Below are 13,082 nucleotides of genomic sequence, written 5' to 3'. Positions count from 1 at the left end.
CATTGTTACACTGAAAAAGCCTTTGTTCTGAGTTGAGTCTTTTTGTTTCCTCACATCCGATCTTGACACTTTAGATTTTTTTAGTTTCACTTTAAAAACAAAATCAATACAATAATCACTTAAATCTGCAAAACTATTTATAGCAATTTGTTACTTTTCAACTCTAGTGCTTTTCCCCAAACAGATTTTACTGAGCATTATAATTGCACTGGTTCCTTTCAATGTCTAGGTAGGAAAAGCTTCTTGCTCATGTGAAAATACATTAGCACATTATAACCTTTAAATATATTTGTAGCAAAATATTCTGGCTCAATACCAAGCTCTCTTTTTCCAAGATGAATGTAAATTATGCGATTCACAGAAAGCTGAAAATTTACGTTACAGCATCAGAGTTACTTGTGGTGTTTAGAGAAATTATAAAGCAAAGTTGGGGGAGGGAAGAGAGTCTCTTCCTTAGCCCCAGAACATAAGGGACAAGCTGGACAAGCTGACCTGTTGCCCTTCAGAGCAGGTGCAGGATCTGTGCAGCAAGGTCCCAGTTTGAAGTCCAACAAAACTGAATGCTTGTGTTTGGCATGATTTGTCACTCCAAAGAGGGAGCAAAAGCACAGGATTTATGTTATAGATTGGGTTTTTTACACTAGGTCTTTAATTTTCTGCCAGCTCTGTTCCTTGACTGAGTTTGCCCAGGATTGGATGAGCAAAACTAGCAGAGGCTAGGAAGGAAGTGGGGGGGGAAGGGAGCTGGGGCAAAATCTGTTTACAATCACTTAAACTGCTGTAGAAGCACACGCTGTGTGAGGCAAGGAAAGCACCTAGCAGCAGAGGACAGGTGTACCTTTCCTCAGGTATGAAGAAGCAGGTGACTGTTTCAACCCACAGTTCCTTTTCTTTTTCTCTTGCTGTAATTGTTTCTGCACCTGAAACCCAGTGTGAAGTAGGGCTGTGGAATTTCCTCTTGGTGATGCTTTCCTTTCTGCTAAAATGTGTTTTCTACAGAAACAGTTTTGCAAACCTTCCAGCACATTAATGGGTTAAGAAATTTAGCATTTGTGTTTCTCTGTAGGTATTTTTATTAGTCTTTTCTTGTGCTACAGACGTATTGAAAATACAGGGGAGCTAACCTTTTGAATGTTGCATGGAAAAAAAATCTATTGTTGGTATACCAGGAGTAGTTTCTGGCTCTCTGCTAGTATATTTGGGGAGTTCAGACTACAGGCAAGTGCAGTTGCATACTTTTCCCAGTTGTAGCACAATATTCTGTCAGATGCCTCCTTTAGATGCTGAGAGCCTGTCCTATATGTGCAATAGACTTTCAAAACTGAAATGTTTGCTCCAGTCTGCCTCACATTAATTCTATACCTCTCTCACATGATGTGGTAATACATGCAGAATGCTCTCTTTGTCTCTTCCCTGTGCTACTTGGTATGCAAAGACAGCACTGAAATCAATGCAAGACTTCAAGTGAGACCACATTAAGAGCTAGCATATATTGAAAATGGTGCCTGATGAGAAGTTTGTTTATGAAGAACATTTCAAAGCCAAACAGGAAATGTATGGAAAACTCTTGCAACAAAGTTTTTCTTTCAGTGTCAAGGAAAATTAATTTTGACAGTCTTCTGTATATGAGAAATATTTTCTTCTTATACGTCTGTACCAGAAAGAGATTATTTACCAAAGGAGCATGTAAGTTGAGAGGTAAAAATATCTGCATTGCATTTCTTTGTGGACCCTACAGATAAACTGGCAGAATATTAATCCAAATCAAATTTCTCTATGTAGAGTTCCTAGAGGGGATTCTATATTAAACAGTAGCTTAATTCTGTACATGCCTCATAATTTACCTTACAAATACTGTTCTGAGCTATGCCATTCATCTCATGCACTGTACATTTTCCTGAACTTCTATAGAAACCAAAACCCCTGTGTGAGAGGGATTTAGTCTCAGTTATACCACAAAAATGGAAGAGGGGGCATTGGAGGGCAGCAGTCATTCTACCCTGGAGGGAAGCTGGGCTGAAGGATTGCTCTGGGCTCAGTGTCAGTCTTGCCTGAGATGAAGGCAAAAAATTGAGTTTCTGCTTCCTGTGGCGTATGTGAGAGGAATCCCTCCTGTAGAGTCCTTGGTGATCTCCTGGGTTTTGATGTACTATCTTGCTTCAAAGAACAAAAGATTTAAGTAGATGTTGGAGGAAAGTCACCCTGAGGGGGGAAAGAAAAAGTATCTTAACTTTTTCTTCAACTACTCCTCTGCCTCGGTAGTATGTGCTCTAGAGTAACAGAACAAGAAGAAACACATCCCATACACAACCTAAATCTATATACAAATGCTTGCTGGCCGAGTCTCCTGTTTTTTTGTTTTGTTGGTTGGTTGGTTTGGGTTTGTTTTATTATTTTTTTTTTTTCCTCCTTGTGAAAGTTATGGTTAAATCTGGAGAATCTCTTTGGTTTGGTTGCATTTACTAGTTTGGGGAGGCAGAGGGAGAAATCCTCATAGGAATATAAAAACAAAATGCTATTTTATATCTCTTCAGTAAGATCTTTGCTTTACTCATGCAAAGATGAAAGTACAGTTCTTGTGACCTCTCAGACTAGGCATTAGACTTGTAACACAGATAGTAGTGCAGACTAACAATACAGGATGGACACCAGTTGTTCCCTGAAGTTCTGCCTTTAATTACAGTGGGGTTCCCAGGGTAACCACTGAATGAAGCCAGCAGCTAATTCACTGTTAAGGAAAACTCACTGGTTTCCCTTTCCTTTACTAACTGTGATTTTGCCTCAAGCTTTTTTTAGACTCTGCATAAAAGCCAAAAGGATTTTTTGCAGTCTGTTTCCAGCAAGTGCTATATTGGTGATGAAATCCTGTATGCTTTACGCTGGAGAGCGTGTGTGTGTGCGTGCATACATCTGTGATCATCGTTCGACCAGGCAGCTTGGCTTACAAGCAGGGTACTGTGTGAGGGGAAACAAAATAGAGGTTAAGCTTGGGAAAATGTGGTAGTTTGGTTTTTATTTTGTTTTTTTTTTTTTTTTTTTTAAGAAATCACTAGCCCGCCAAATCCATATACTAAGAAAAATCCAGAGTAGTGTTTCATGATTTTTCTGTTACTGGCTTTCACTCTGTCTTGTGTCAAATGCAGTTGTCTCTGACTGCTTGTTTCCTGGAGCCAAAACAGGTAAGGCAAAGCTTGGACTCTTGAGTTATACAAAAATTTTTTTTTAAAGTTACATATAAAACCAAATAAATCAAAAGGCCTCATGTGTGGCCACACAACCCTGTAATTCAGACTCCTCACCCCTTCAACTCAGCATCGTGTCTCACATGCCCTGTATTAACCATCTTCATCCTCTCAGATACTGAGGCTAAAAATTAACTTGTTCTAGCAGATTAGATAAAATTACGCCTTGTCCTCCTAGCCTCTTCTCCACTCTACTGTTACTCTGTCCTCACCTGTGCAAGTCCTCCCCTGAAGATACATTTCTACCTTGCCCATAGCAAGCTAATCTCACAGCATCCTGTGCTTCCCCTTTCAAGATGCACCTAGTGTTATACGAGGTACTCCTTCAGCTTCTTGTACCTCCTCTGTCATTCTTTCAGCAGTACAAGGTGAAAAAAAGTAGCCATTTGTCTAGTGATTAGTTAATTTTTGCTTTTCTTTTTCATATATAATTACAAAAAAAATGTGCATGTTTTGCAATGCCTATTTGAGAATAATTCTCTTTTCTCCCTTGTAAAATTGGCTTAGATTTTATTGAAGAAGCAAAATCTTGAATTTAATGAGTGCAATTAGTCACATTTTCTTTCCTCGGTAAGCCTTTGAAATGGGCCAGGCTTTCCAAGATTAACTTTTGAAAAATGTTCTTTCTATTCCAGATTTGGATTTGCAGCTCACTCCTAGCGGAGAAGTCACAAAACAGATTGGAGAGGCCCTGCCTGTGTCATGCACAATTTCTTCTAGTAGAAATGCAACTGTGTTTTGGATAAAGGTCAGTAATTTGTCTACTTCACACTTAATCTGAGTGTTTACCTCTTCATATTACTGCTTCTGCTTCAGTGTTTTGGAAGGAAGGAAGGAATTCATTTAGCTTCTTAAAGAATATTGTTAAAATGGGTCTTATTCATATGTCTAAGATGAGAGCTACTGACTCTAGCTGATGACTGAAAATCAGTTAATGTAATTATTGGCTCAGTTTTCAACTGGAGAGAAGTAATGCCCACTGTAACACAAATATAACTTTTTCTGAAGTGGTTTATACAAGACTCTTTGAGAATGGGGTCCCTCTGAGAAGGAAAGTCTGTCCATTTGGAGGAATTTGGATTCATTGTTTCCTCAGAGGCAAGTTTGGTCTTGGTTCCACTAAGCATAACAAAAGGACAAAGCAAGCTGAGAGATCAGATATCAGCAACTGGCATTCAGTGTCTGGTGAAAAAGGTAGCTATCATAGATGGTAGGTTTCAATTAAACCTGTACTACCGAAAACTAATGATACTGATGGTTGTTTAGTAGCATACGTTGATCTCATAAGCCTTGCCTGGCAGACAGTTGTCTGTACCTCGGACAGTTTGTATCACAGCAGCTTTGACCAGCCTATTAGAAAAGCTCAGAACTAATAATTGATCTCATCAGTGTCCTTGATTTGAAATAGAAGTTATTCAAGAAGAAGGGAGATGGCTTTTGTAATCTCCAGTAGTTTCCATTTTTCATGCTGTCAGATATTCAAATGTAGCTATAAACAGGGGAACACTTTGCACCAAAGCATGGAAAGAAATCTGTTGATAGTAGTCACATTTGTAATTTAGAGGTTAATGTATACTGAGTAAGAATTCACAGAGGTTAACTCCTTCCTTACCAGGACAACACCAGAATGCAAACAAGTCCATCATTTTCAAGTCTTCAGTATCAAGATGCTGGAAACTACATCTGCGAAACCACTCTACAGGAGGTTGAAGGGCTAAAGAAAAGAAAGACACTTAAACTTATTGTGGAAGGTAAGTGAGCAGATAGGTGTGATTATTAATCGACCTTTTCAAACAAAATGGTTAACTGTAATATTTTTCTTGTAGGAAAACCTCAAATCAAAATGACAAAGAAAACCAACACAAATAAAATGTCTAAAACAATTGTCTGTCATGTGGAAGGTTTCCCCAAACCAGCAGTGCAATGGACAGTTACTGGTACTGGAAGCATCATAAATAAAGCAAGTATCTTTCTTCTTACATATTCACCAAAAGATAGTGCATAGGAGGTGTGATTTGAAATCAAGGAACATTTTCTAGGTAGTGAGACTGAAGATATTGTCTATTTCATTTATGTAAGAGAAGATGAAGTGGTAGCTGTAGCTACATGGTACTCACATGGATGATTTTTGATCATAAAGGTCTTTTGAATAGAGCAGGTAAAGGCACAGAAGATCCGCTGGCTATGCGCCAAAGCTGGAAGGAAAAAGAAAAGGTTGCAAATGAATTATGCACTTTTAAGTGAAGATACTAAGTAGTTTTATCTGGGTAATGTGGTGATTTTCCCATTGCATAAAGAATTTACAAATAATGATGGAACTATAGAACTTGCATTAGAAAGCAAATGGGTACTTGATGTAGGCATTAACTGGGTGAAACATAATGAAATGTGGCAAGTACAAGTCAGAAAATACAGTCAGTGTAGTTTCTTATGGGCTTTGCAGCCTTTATCCTGATCTTTGTAGTTTTGTTTTTTTTTTTTAAGGTTATGCCTGTTGCTTCTCACTGGAAATAGAAGCATAATGCAGTCATCCTGTGGGAGAAAATAAGGAGTACCCATATGTAGCATAAAAAAAAATATTCCTGGAAAATAAGCGAACAGAAGTATTTTTATATTGATTACCAAATCACATGCAAAGCATTGCTACATTGTGCCTGAGCAAGGTAGATCAGACATCGATACAAGCAGTCAGAGAGCAGAAGTACAGTGCACAGTGCTCCTCTAGATTTCATCACTCCATTAGGTTTTCCTTAAATCCTACAGAAATTATGTATCATTGTCAGAATTTGTCCCATTTGCTTGAAACTGTGGACAGGAATAGTCTTTAAGCTACATAAATGTTTGAAAATCATTTTCTCTGGACATTGTATTAATCTAAGAATGATGTACAGCAAATTTAAGGAACAACTTCACTGTTACAGATACTGTAGATACTGCTATATACATGTATATGGTACACTTGGCAAAATAATGCTTAGTGTGGAAACAGCTTGGAAAGCTAGAAAGTGGAAAACTTACAGTGATTGTTTTTCTTACAAAGACATAAATGAAAAACAGGAAGATGGAAAGAAATAAGACCTTAGGAGTTTGGCTTGTGAGATTTTTTAAATAGTCAAAATAAACTAAAGCAAATACAGATGGTAGTTAACTTTCTCAAAAACGCCTCTTTATAACTGGATATCATAGCCAAAGTGTTTTCTTGAAAATACTCAAATTACCACTTAATAAAATTATGTATTATTTCTATTGTTACTGTTTGCAAAACTGATATATTAATTCAAAGTTATTTCCCTGTGGGCATTTTTAGTTTGTAATACAAGTAACACATGTATTGTTCTTTGCATTTTTCAAGTATATCAATCTTTTTTTTTTTTTTTTTTTAACTTTTTCAGACAGAGGAGACTAAGTATGTTAATGGAAAATTTTCCAGTAAAATTGTAATTGCTCCTGAGGAAAATGTGACTCTAACTTGCATTGCAGAAAATCAGCTAGAAAGGACTGTGACCTCCCTGAACGTCTCTGCTAGTGAGTGTCAAGACCATTTCCTTAATGTCATAGTTTCACATAAAGTACCCACGCTCCTATGAAAAGTAGATCTGCATAGTAATGTTGATATTAAGATATTTAACCTTTTTGTCTTAAGCAATTGTAAATCCACTCTGGATCAGTAGTACATTGATAGCTTTCTGTACGAAGTCGCATAGTCTTCATGACTTTCTTGGCTAGCTATCTCAAGTGTGCAATACATTATTTACAAAAACAATATTACAAAATGGTATTACGACATGATAGTACAAAAATATTGCACAATAATACCTTATTTATGAAACAAAGCTTTATTACTAAATTAACATCATCTAGTCCCCAGATTGCAGTTTATTATTACTGGTATGACTTAACTCAGAACAGAAATTAGCCATACTGGGCTTCAATCAAATATTACTTTTCAGCGATGAAAGGTGGTGAGAAGCTACAGTTTGTGGAAGGGTAGCACAGAAATGCTCAGAAATATTTCTGAGATTAATATTACAGGTTTTGAATAAGATTCTTCAGTTGGTTATATTACAGTTAGAAGGACTTCCACTTAAAGATAAAATTAGTTATCAGGTTGTGTGGTAAGCACTGCACTAAGTTTCAGTGTTTCTGTTATTACTGTAAATAGGCAATTAAAGGTAATGTTCATGTATAACATAATTTAAATATTTTTCATTTCAGTAAGTATTCCAGAATATGATGAGCCAGAGGATAGGAGTGGTATGTATGGTTTCCTGTCTCCATAACCCTTTCTGTTGATTGTCTCAGTTCAAGGCATATATAGTGTCACTGAACAATTTCCACAGTCCCTCAAAATTGGACATGATTTGAAATAGTCAAATTCTGAGTCATGGCACCAGATTTCTTGAAGCTTTAAATGTGTTTTTAAGAACAATGTATACATTTTGAATTTTTACTTTTGGACTCCTTTTCTTGTTTCTGATGATAATTCTTTAATAATGGTGTAAAGCTTTACTTTATTATAGGTCACCTCATTAACTTGTCTTCTTTGCTTCAGATGACAATAGCGAAAAGGTTAATGACCAGGCAAAGCTAATAGTGGGAATTGTAGTCGGTCTTCTGCTGGCTGCTCTGGTTGCAGGTGTTGTCTACTGGCTCTATGTGAAGAAATCAAAGTAAGAATTTTTGGAAAACTTGATACTAAATTGAAAAACGGATGATGATAAGCAGAAATATACATTTTTGTGTTTTCCTTCCTGTAGCGTTCCAATAGGCTGAGTGGGGAAATGTTGTTACACTAGGTGCATTTAAATAAAGAAAATTTGGTACCTCTCAATCAGCTTGTCCTAATACTTAACAGGACTCATCTCCTGGAGGTGGTGTTCCAAGACTTTTCATAGATCATCACCCGTAATGAGGTGGTCTTTCCTGACAGCCAAGTCTGTGCTGAATCTTGCCTTTACATATACTACTTAACTGTGGGTTCTTAACTCTTTGTGGCTTTACTGGTACTAGAAACTGTCTTCATTTAGAAGTTGAGTAGCTTGTTTACTTTAAAAATTGTATAAACTATGCATAAGTCTAAACCATCTCATGGAGAAGAGAGATCCTTAGTTCATTTGTTCATATATGCTTTAAGATCTCTGAAGTAAAATTAGTAAAGATAGACCTTGTGTTGCTGAAAATCTAGGAGCTATCATCCAGATCAGTATGTGTTAGCCATTCTAGGGATAGAACAGGATTTACCAGTGAAGCCTGCTTGCTTTAAACTTTCATTATTATACAGGCTCACTTTAGAAAATAAACTGGATGATCTCCAAAGGTAACCATGTTTTTCCATCCTTTTAAAGGTGGCCATGAGTGCATGCCATTTGGCCTTATCCCCATACATTTGTCTCCAAGGAGAACTGAGGGCAGGCTTGCTCTCTGAAGGGTTTCTTTCAGCTGCTTGTTAACAGGGAAGATTAAGGTAGTTATGCATGACATGCACAAATCAGTACAGGTATAGAAGCCATCTCAAAGTTCAGTTGTTCTTTCTGCGACCTTTAATAAAAATTAGATCTAATGAGATCTAGAATATACCACTGGGATTTTACTATGCATTTTCATTTATGTTAAAAGTACAACAAGAAATTCTCCATCTGCTTGAAAATACTCTTTTTTTAGATAATACATAAGGGGATTTTACTCTATCCATAACTGAGCAAGTTTTGGAAGTTTTTCAAATAAAGAACTGCTATAAATTACCCAAGCACAGAACCACATTCAGATATTATACAAGGGGAAAACCAATATTTTTGCAAAGCTTATGCTTCCTTTGGTAGAAATTAAAAAGTGATAGTAACATTGAGCTCCTCCTCCCACACTTTTTTACTAGTGTAATAACATCTAGAATAATTTTCTTTTGTTTTTCCTTTCTGAATATGAGAATGTGGAATCGTGAAACTGTGGTTCACTGGTTTGGGTTGGGTTTTTTCTTGGAAGAGGTGGTTTGGGTATAAGGAGGACAGAGAAGGCAAAGTATCTTTTCCTTAGTATGAGGAGAGTTAACAAGAATTGTAGAATAGAACATGTCCTTTGCTGAGATGAGTCTCTGAGTTCAGATAACTTTGTCAGCTTCAGAGATAGGATATAGCATATTCGAAATGGATGACGCTTCTTTTCCTTATGCTCAACTTCTCTTCTACAAGCTTAGAGTAAAACCTAGAGCTAGAATTGAATTGATGCATCGTCACTGACAGTCTCTTGTTCTCAGCATATATTTAAGTTGATCTGTTGGTATCTCTCCTGCTTCCTGAACACACCATACTTGCAGAGTGTCGGTAACTATTCTGACAAAATTTTCATTACAAATTATAGCCTAGAAATCACAGCAGACCTTGCAAAAAGGTCCTGACACCTTTAGACACAACATGTGTACAATCACAACCCCTTCATCTCCATACAGGCCAACAGTTAGTAGTTATTTTTTGAACCCACCCTTGAACAGTAACTCGCCTAATCTCTGTCCCCAAAGTGACGCCAAAGGAAAGTCTGAGAAGGCAGCAGCACAGAACTTTCCAAGTCTGCCGAGGCAAGAAAAACATTACTTCTTTTCATTATTGGTGTTGTGGTTTGTATAATCTTCTATTGTCTTGTCATCCACTAAGTAGGAGGTATACTTGTAGCCTTGGAATATATTCACAATAAATCACTTATATAGTTATTCACTGCCTCAGCTCCACTTGATGCAAAAGCTGATTATTGCTACATATTCTTTTCACTATGAATATTATCACATAAATCAGGAACTCATCTGTATTCCACATCCTGCAACCAGCCCCCTCTCGAATAAAGAGTTGAGGCTACCTACCCCAGCATGCCATGTTTCTCCTTCATCTGAGCACAAGGCCAAAGACTTGTTTTCTGCAGGTTTCTCCTTTTCCCAAAAAGGATATTTTAAACTACTTTGCAATGAACAGAATGTAACTTACTACTTCACAATCTTTATAAAATTTGTGTGTCAGACCTCAGTTGAGTGGTTCTAGGATACCCATCTTCAGTAAAACCTCCATATATGAAATTTTCACCTTACCAGAAAAAGTTGAGGGTAAAGCAGAAATTAAAAATGTGGAAAGAAAATAATACACCTAGCACCCTGTATCTAGACATCTCTAATTTTGCATGTAGATTAGACCTTTGTCTCATTTTTGCTCTCTTGATTTGGATGTGCACAAATCTCAAGTCACATAAGGCTAGATCCAAGGTTAAAGTGATTTTAAGTGCAGAGAAGGAAAGCTCACCTGGGCAAATTGAAGCACAGCACCAGTCTTAAGGTCGTTCATACTCAAGAGTACTCAAAACTCTTCAAATTCTTCTTAGGTCACAGTAATCAAGAATGTTACTAGTATCTCTGAAACTGAACACTTGAAGCATAACAATTCTGCTTTTCTGATACTTTGTAGGAAGTGAGCATAGGTGGTTGAGGCCCCATCCCTGTGTGTCTTTAAGGCCAGGCTGGATGAGGCTCTGGGCAGCCTGATCTAGTGGGAGGTGTCCCTGCTCATGGCAGAGGGGTTGGAACTGGGTGATCCTTGGGTCCCTTCCAACCCTGACAGATTCTGATTCTGTTTTAGCAGAGGACTTAGTAGTGTTGGCTTAATGGTTGGACTTGGTGATCTTAAAGGTCTCTTCCAACCTAAAGGATTCTATGATTTTTTTCTATATGAATCCAAACGTGACAGGCCAAATACATAGGAAACTTGCTATATGTTTAGAACAAGAGGCAGCATTTGTACTGGTTTTCATGAAGTTCCCTTCCAAAGAAAAGACAAAGTTACAAACATGAAAGTGTCAATTCATGTTACAAATCTTACATAAAAGTGGCACGAATTAGAAAGTAGTCACGTGTTTCTTGATGACTGGAATATTTTTCTACTATCTCTACCTTTTTCCTACTGATGGACATTTGAAAATTATTAGAGGAAGTGAAAGGCAAGACTGAGTTAAATAGAAAGAGGTTGGAGTTAATTTCAATTTGGATGTATAAGACCATTAGAGTTCCTAGAAAATCTTTTGCAACAGTGCAGTCTAGTGTCTAACGTGCCTTTCAAAAGTAATGCAAACTTTAATGAAATTTGTGGCTCCTGCTTCAGCACCCAGAACTACACTGGGTAGTTCTCTCATCCCCAGCATTACTGCAAGCTTGGGTAACAAGGACAAAGAGCACAGCAGGTTTTCTTCCTTAAACAGTGTTGCAGGTAAGGCCTAGACTTGTGTTTTAATTCCCGATTTCTTTTCATCTCACAAGAATTTCTGGGTCATCTGTATGCAGTTTATATTTACTCTACTGGAGGCAAAACAATTAAGATAGAAAAGTCTTCATATTAAAAACAATGTTATGAACAGTAAAAAAAAATCCATGAAAATAATGTCCCCTAAGCACACACACTCCAGAGAAAACTAAAAAAATCTTCACTTTGGTACTCCTTATAGAGAGACTTTGATTAGGATTCCTTGAGGATAATTATTTTCCTGAAGATAAAGCATAGATAAATGTAAAATATGAGTCATAATTTTAGCAGGAGCTCAGAATGAACCATGTTTTCCAAATGAAATTTAAAAGACCCAGCTGAGACACATAAGCAAACTCATATTGATAAAACCAACTTCTCACTCTTCAGAACAATGTGGTCACAGCATGGTAAGGTCTGGGCATTGTCTTTGGAGCTGTAGATAATGTTGAAGTAAAGGAGATGGCATAGGCAGAAGTGGGGTGTCTTACCCTTTTTGGCAAATCCTCAGGAGTATTTCCATCCATTTGGACCATGTTGTCCAGCAGCTCAGACATCATCAGGAAGTCACTCTTGAATTGCAAATGGAGCAAGCTGACAGGATTTAACGCACACAATAAAATAAGAATAAACTGTTGTTGAATATTAAGTTGGCAAAGGACCATTTGTCCCATGCCTCAAGTCACCTCTGGAAGTGATGGAAACCATGTTTTGAGCCATTTCTCTGTTACAAACCCAGACCACGTCTGTGGAGCCCTGAGGATTGGTGCCATGCCAGGTTCTCCTATTCCTCTGCTGCTGGCAGAGAACTGCCAACAGATCACACTGCTGCAACTCGGCGCAAAATTACTCTTCTGTCTCTTAATAACACTATTTAGATAGCACTAAAAAAGGCAGCAGTATTAGGTGGTGAATCTGCCTAGATACCAGTATCTAGGGAACAACAACAACAAAAAAGAAAAAATCAGCAAGATCACCAAACCAACTACCAGAATTAAGCTACTGTATTTTAGTCTCAGATGCTGAGAATCTAAATCCCTCTGATTCAGACATGAAAAACTGCTGCTGCTCTCATCTCAAGCAAGTGATATCTACTGTCCTCCAAAGAGTTCTGGATTGCCTATCTCTTTCAGAGTCAGAGTGAGATATAAAAGTATCTTCCATTTTCACTGATTTTGGCTTTAGGAAAATAAAGGTGACAATTAGTGAGGGGAATGGTTCCACTGAATGTGAAACTAAAATAGAACAATTGAAAAATCAAAACCTGATCACATTGTAGAATCTCTCTGGTTTAGGTGTTGAGTAATTTTAACCTAATCAAAGACCAGTAATGCTAGTTACAGTTCCCTCTGCTATTCAGGGTCAGGTCATGTGAGATTCAGTCTACTTTGGGCACTGTAAAACTCTTGATAAGAGGCCAAAAAAAGGATCCCACTGAGCCATGCCAGTGGTCTATCCAGTCCACTCTCTTGGCTGCAAGAGCAGACATAAGCAGTTCCATGAGGGCAGACATGCATGAGACTGTTTTCTCACCTCCAAAGCATTTCGGCTCAGGTAATTGCCTGAATTCAGG

General features: G+C 37.6%; 1 protein-coding gene across 1 annotated transcript in view; it reads left to right on the top strand.

Annotated features, from left to right (window-relative positions):
• Positions 1–13,082, top strand: part of ALCAM (activated leukocyte cell adhesion molecule) — a 34,774-nt gene that overhangs the window by 17,419 nt on the left and 4,273 nt on the right. The window contains exons 8-13 of the mRNA XM_008938293.1: positions 3,878–3,990; positions 4,858–4,993; positions 5,069–5,202; positions 6,635–6,767; positions 7,458–7,496; positions 7,795–7,912. Of these exons, the coding sequence (XP_008936541.1) occupies positions 3,878–3,990; positions 4,858–4,993; positions 5,069–5,202; positions 6,635–6,767; positions 7,458–7,496; positions 7,795–7,912 (673 nt within the window). The remainder of the gene's footprint in view (positions 1–3,877; positions 3,991–4,857; positions 4,994–5,068; positions 5,203–6,634; positions 6,768–7,457; positions 7,497–7,794; positions 7,913–13,082) is intronic.

This window comes from Merops nubicus, unplaced genomic scaffold (assembly GCF_000691845.1).
Source record: "Merops nubicus isolate BGI_N331 unplaced genomic scaffold, ASM69184v1 scaffold10514, whole genome shotgun sequence".
NCBI classification, from domain to species: Eukaryota; Metazoa; Chordata; class Aves; order Coraciiformes; family Meropidae; genus Merops; species Merops nubicus.
The sequence above is the reverse complement of the archived record's forward strand: the minus strand, read 5'-3'. Positions and strand labels throughout refer to the sequence as shown.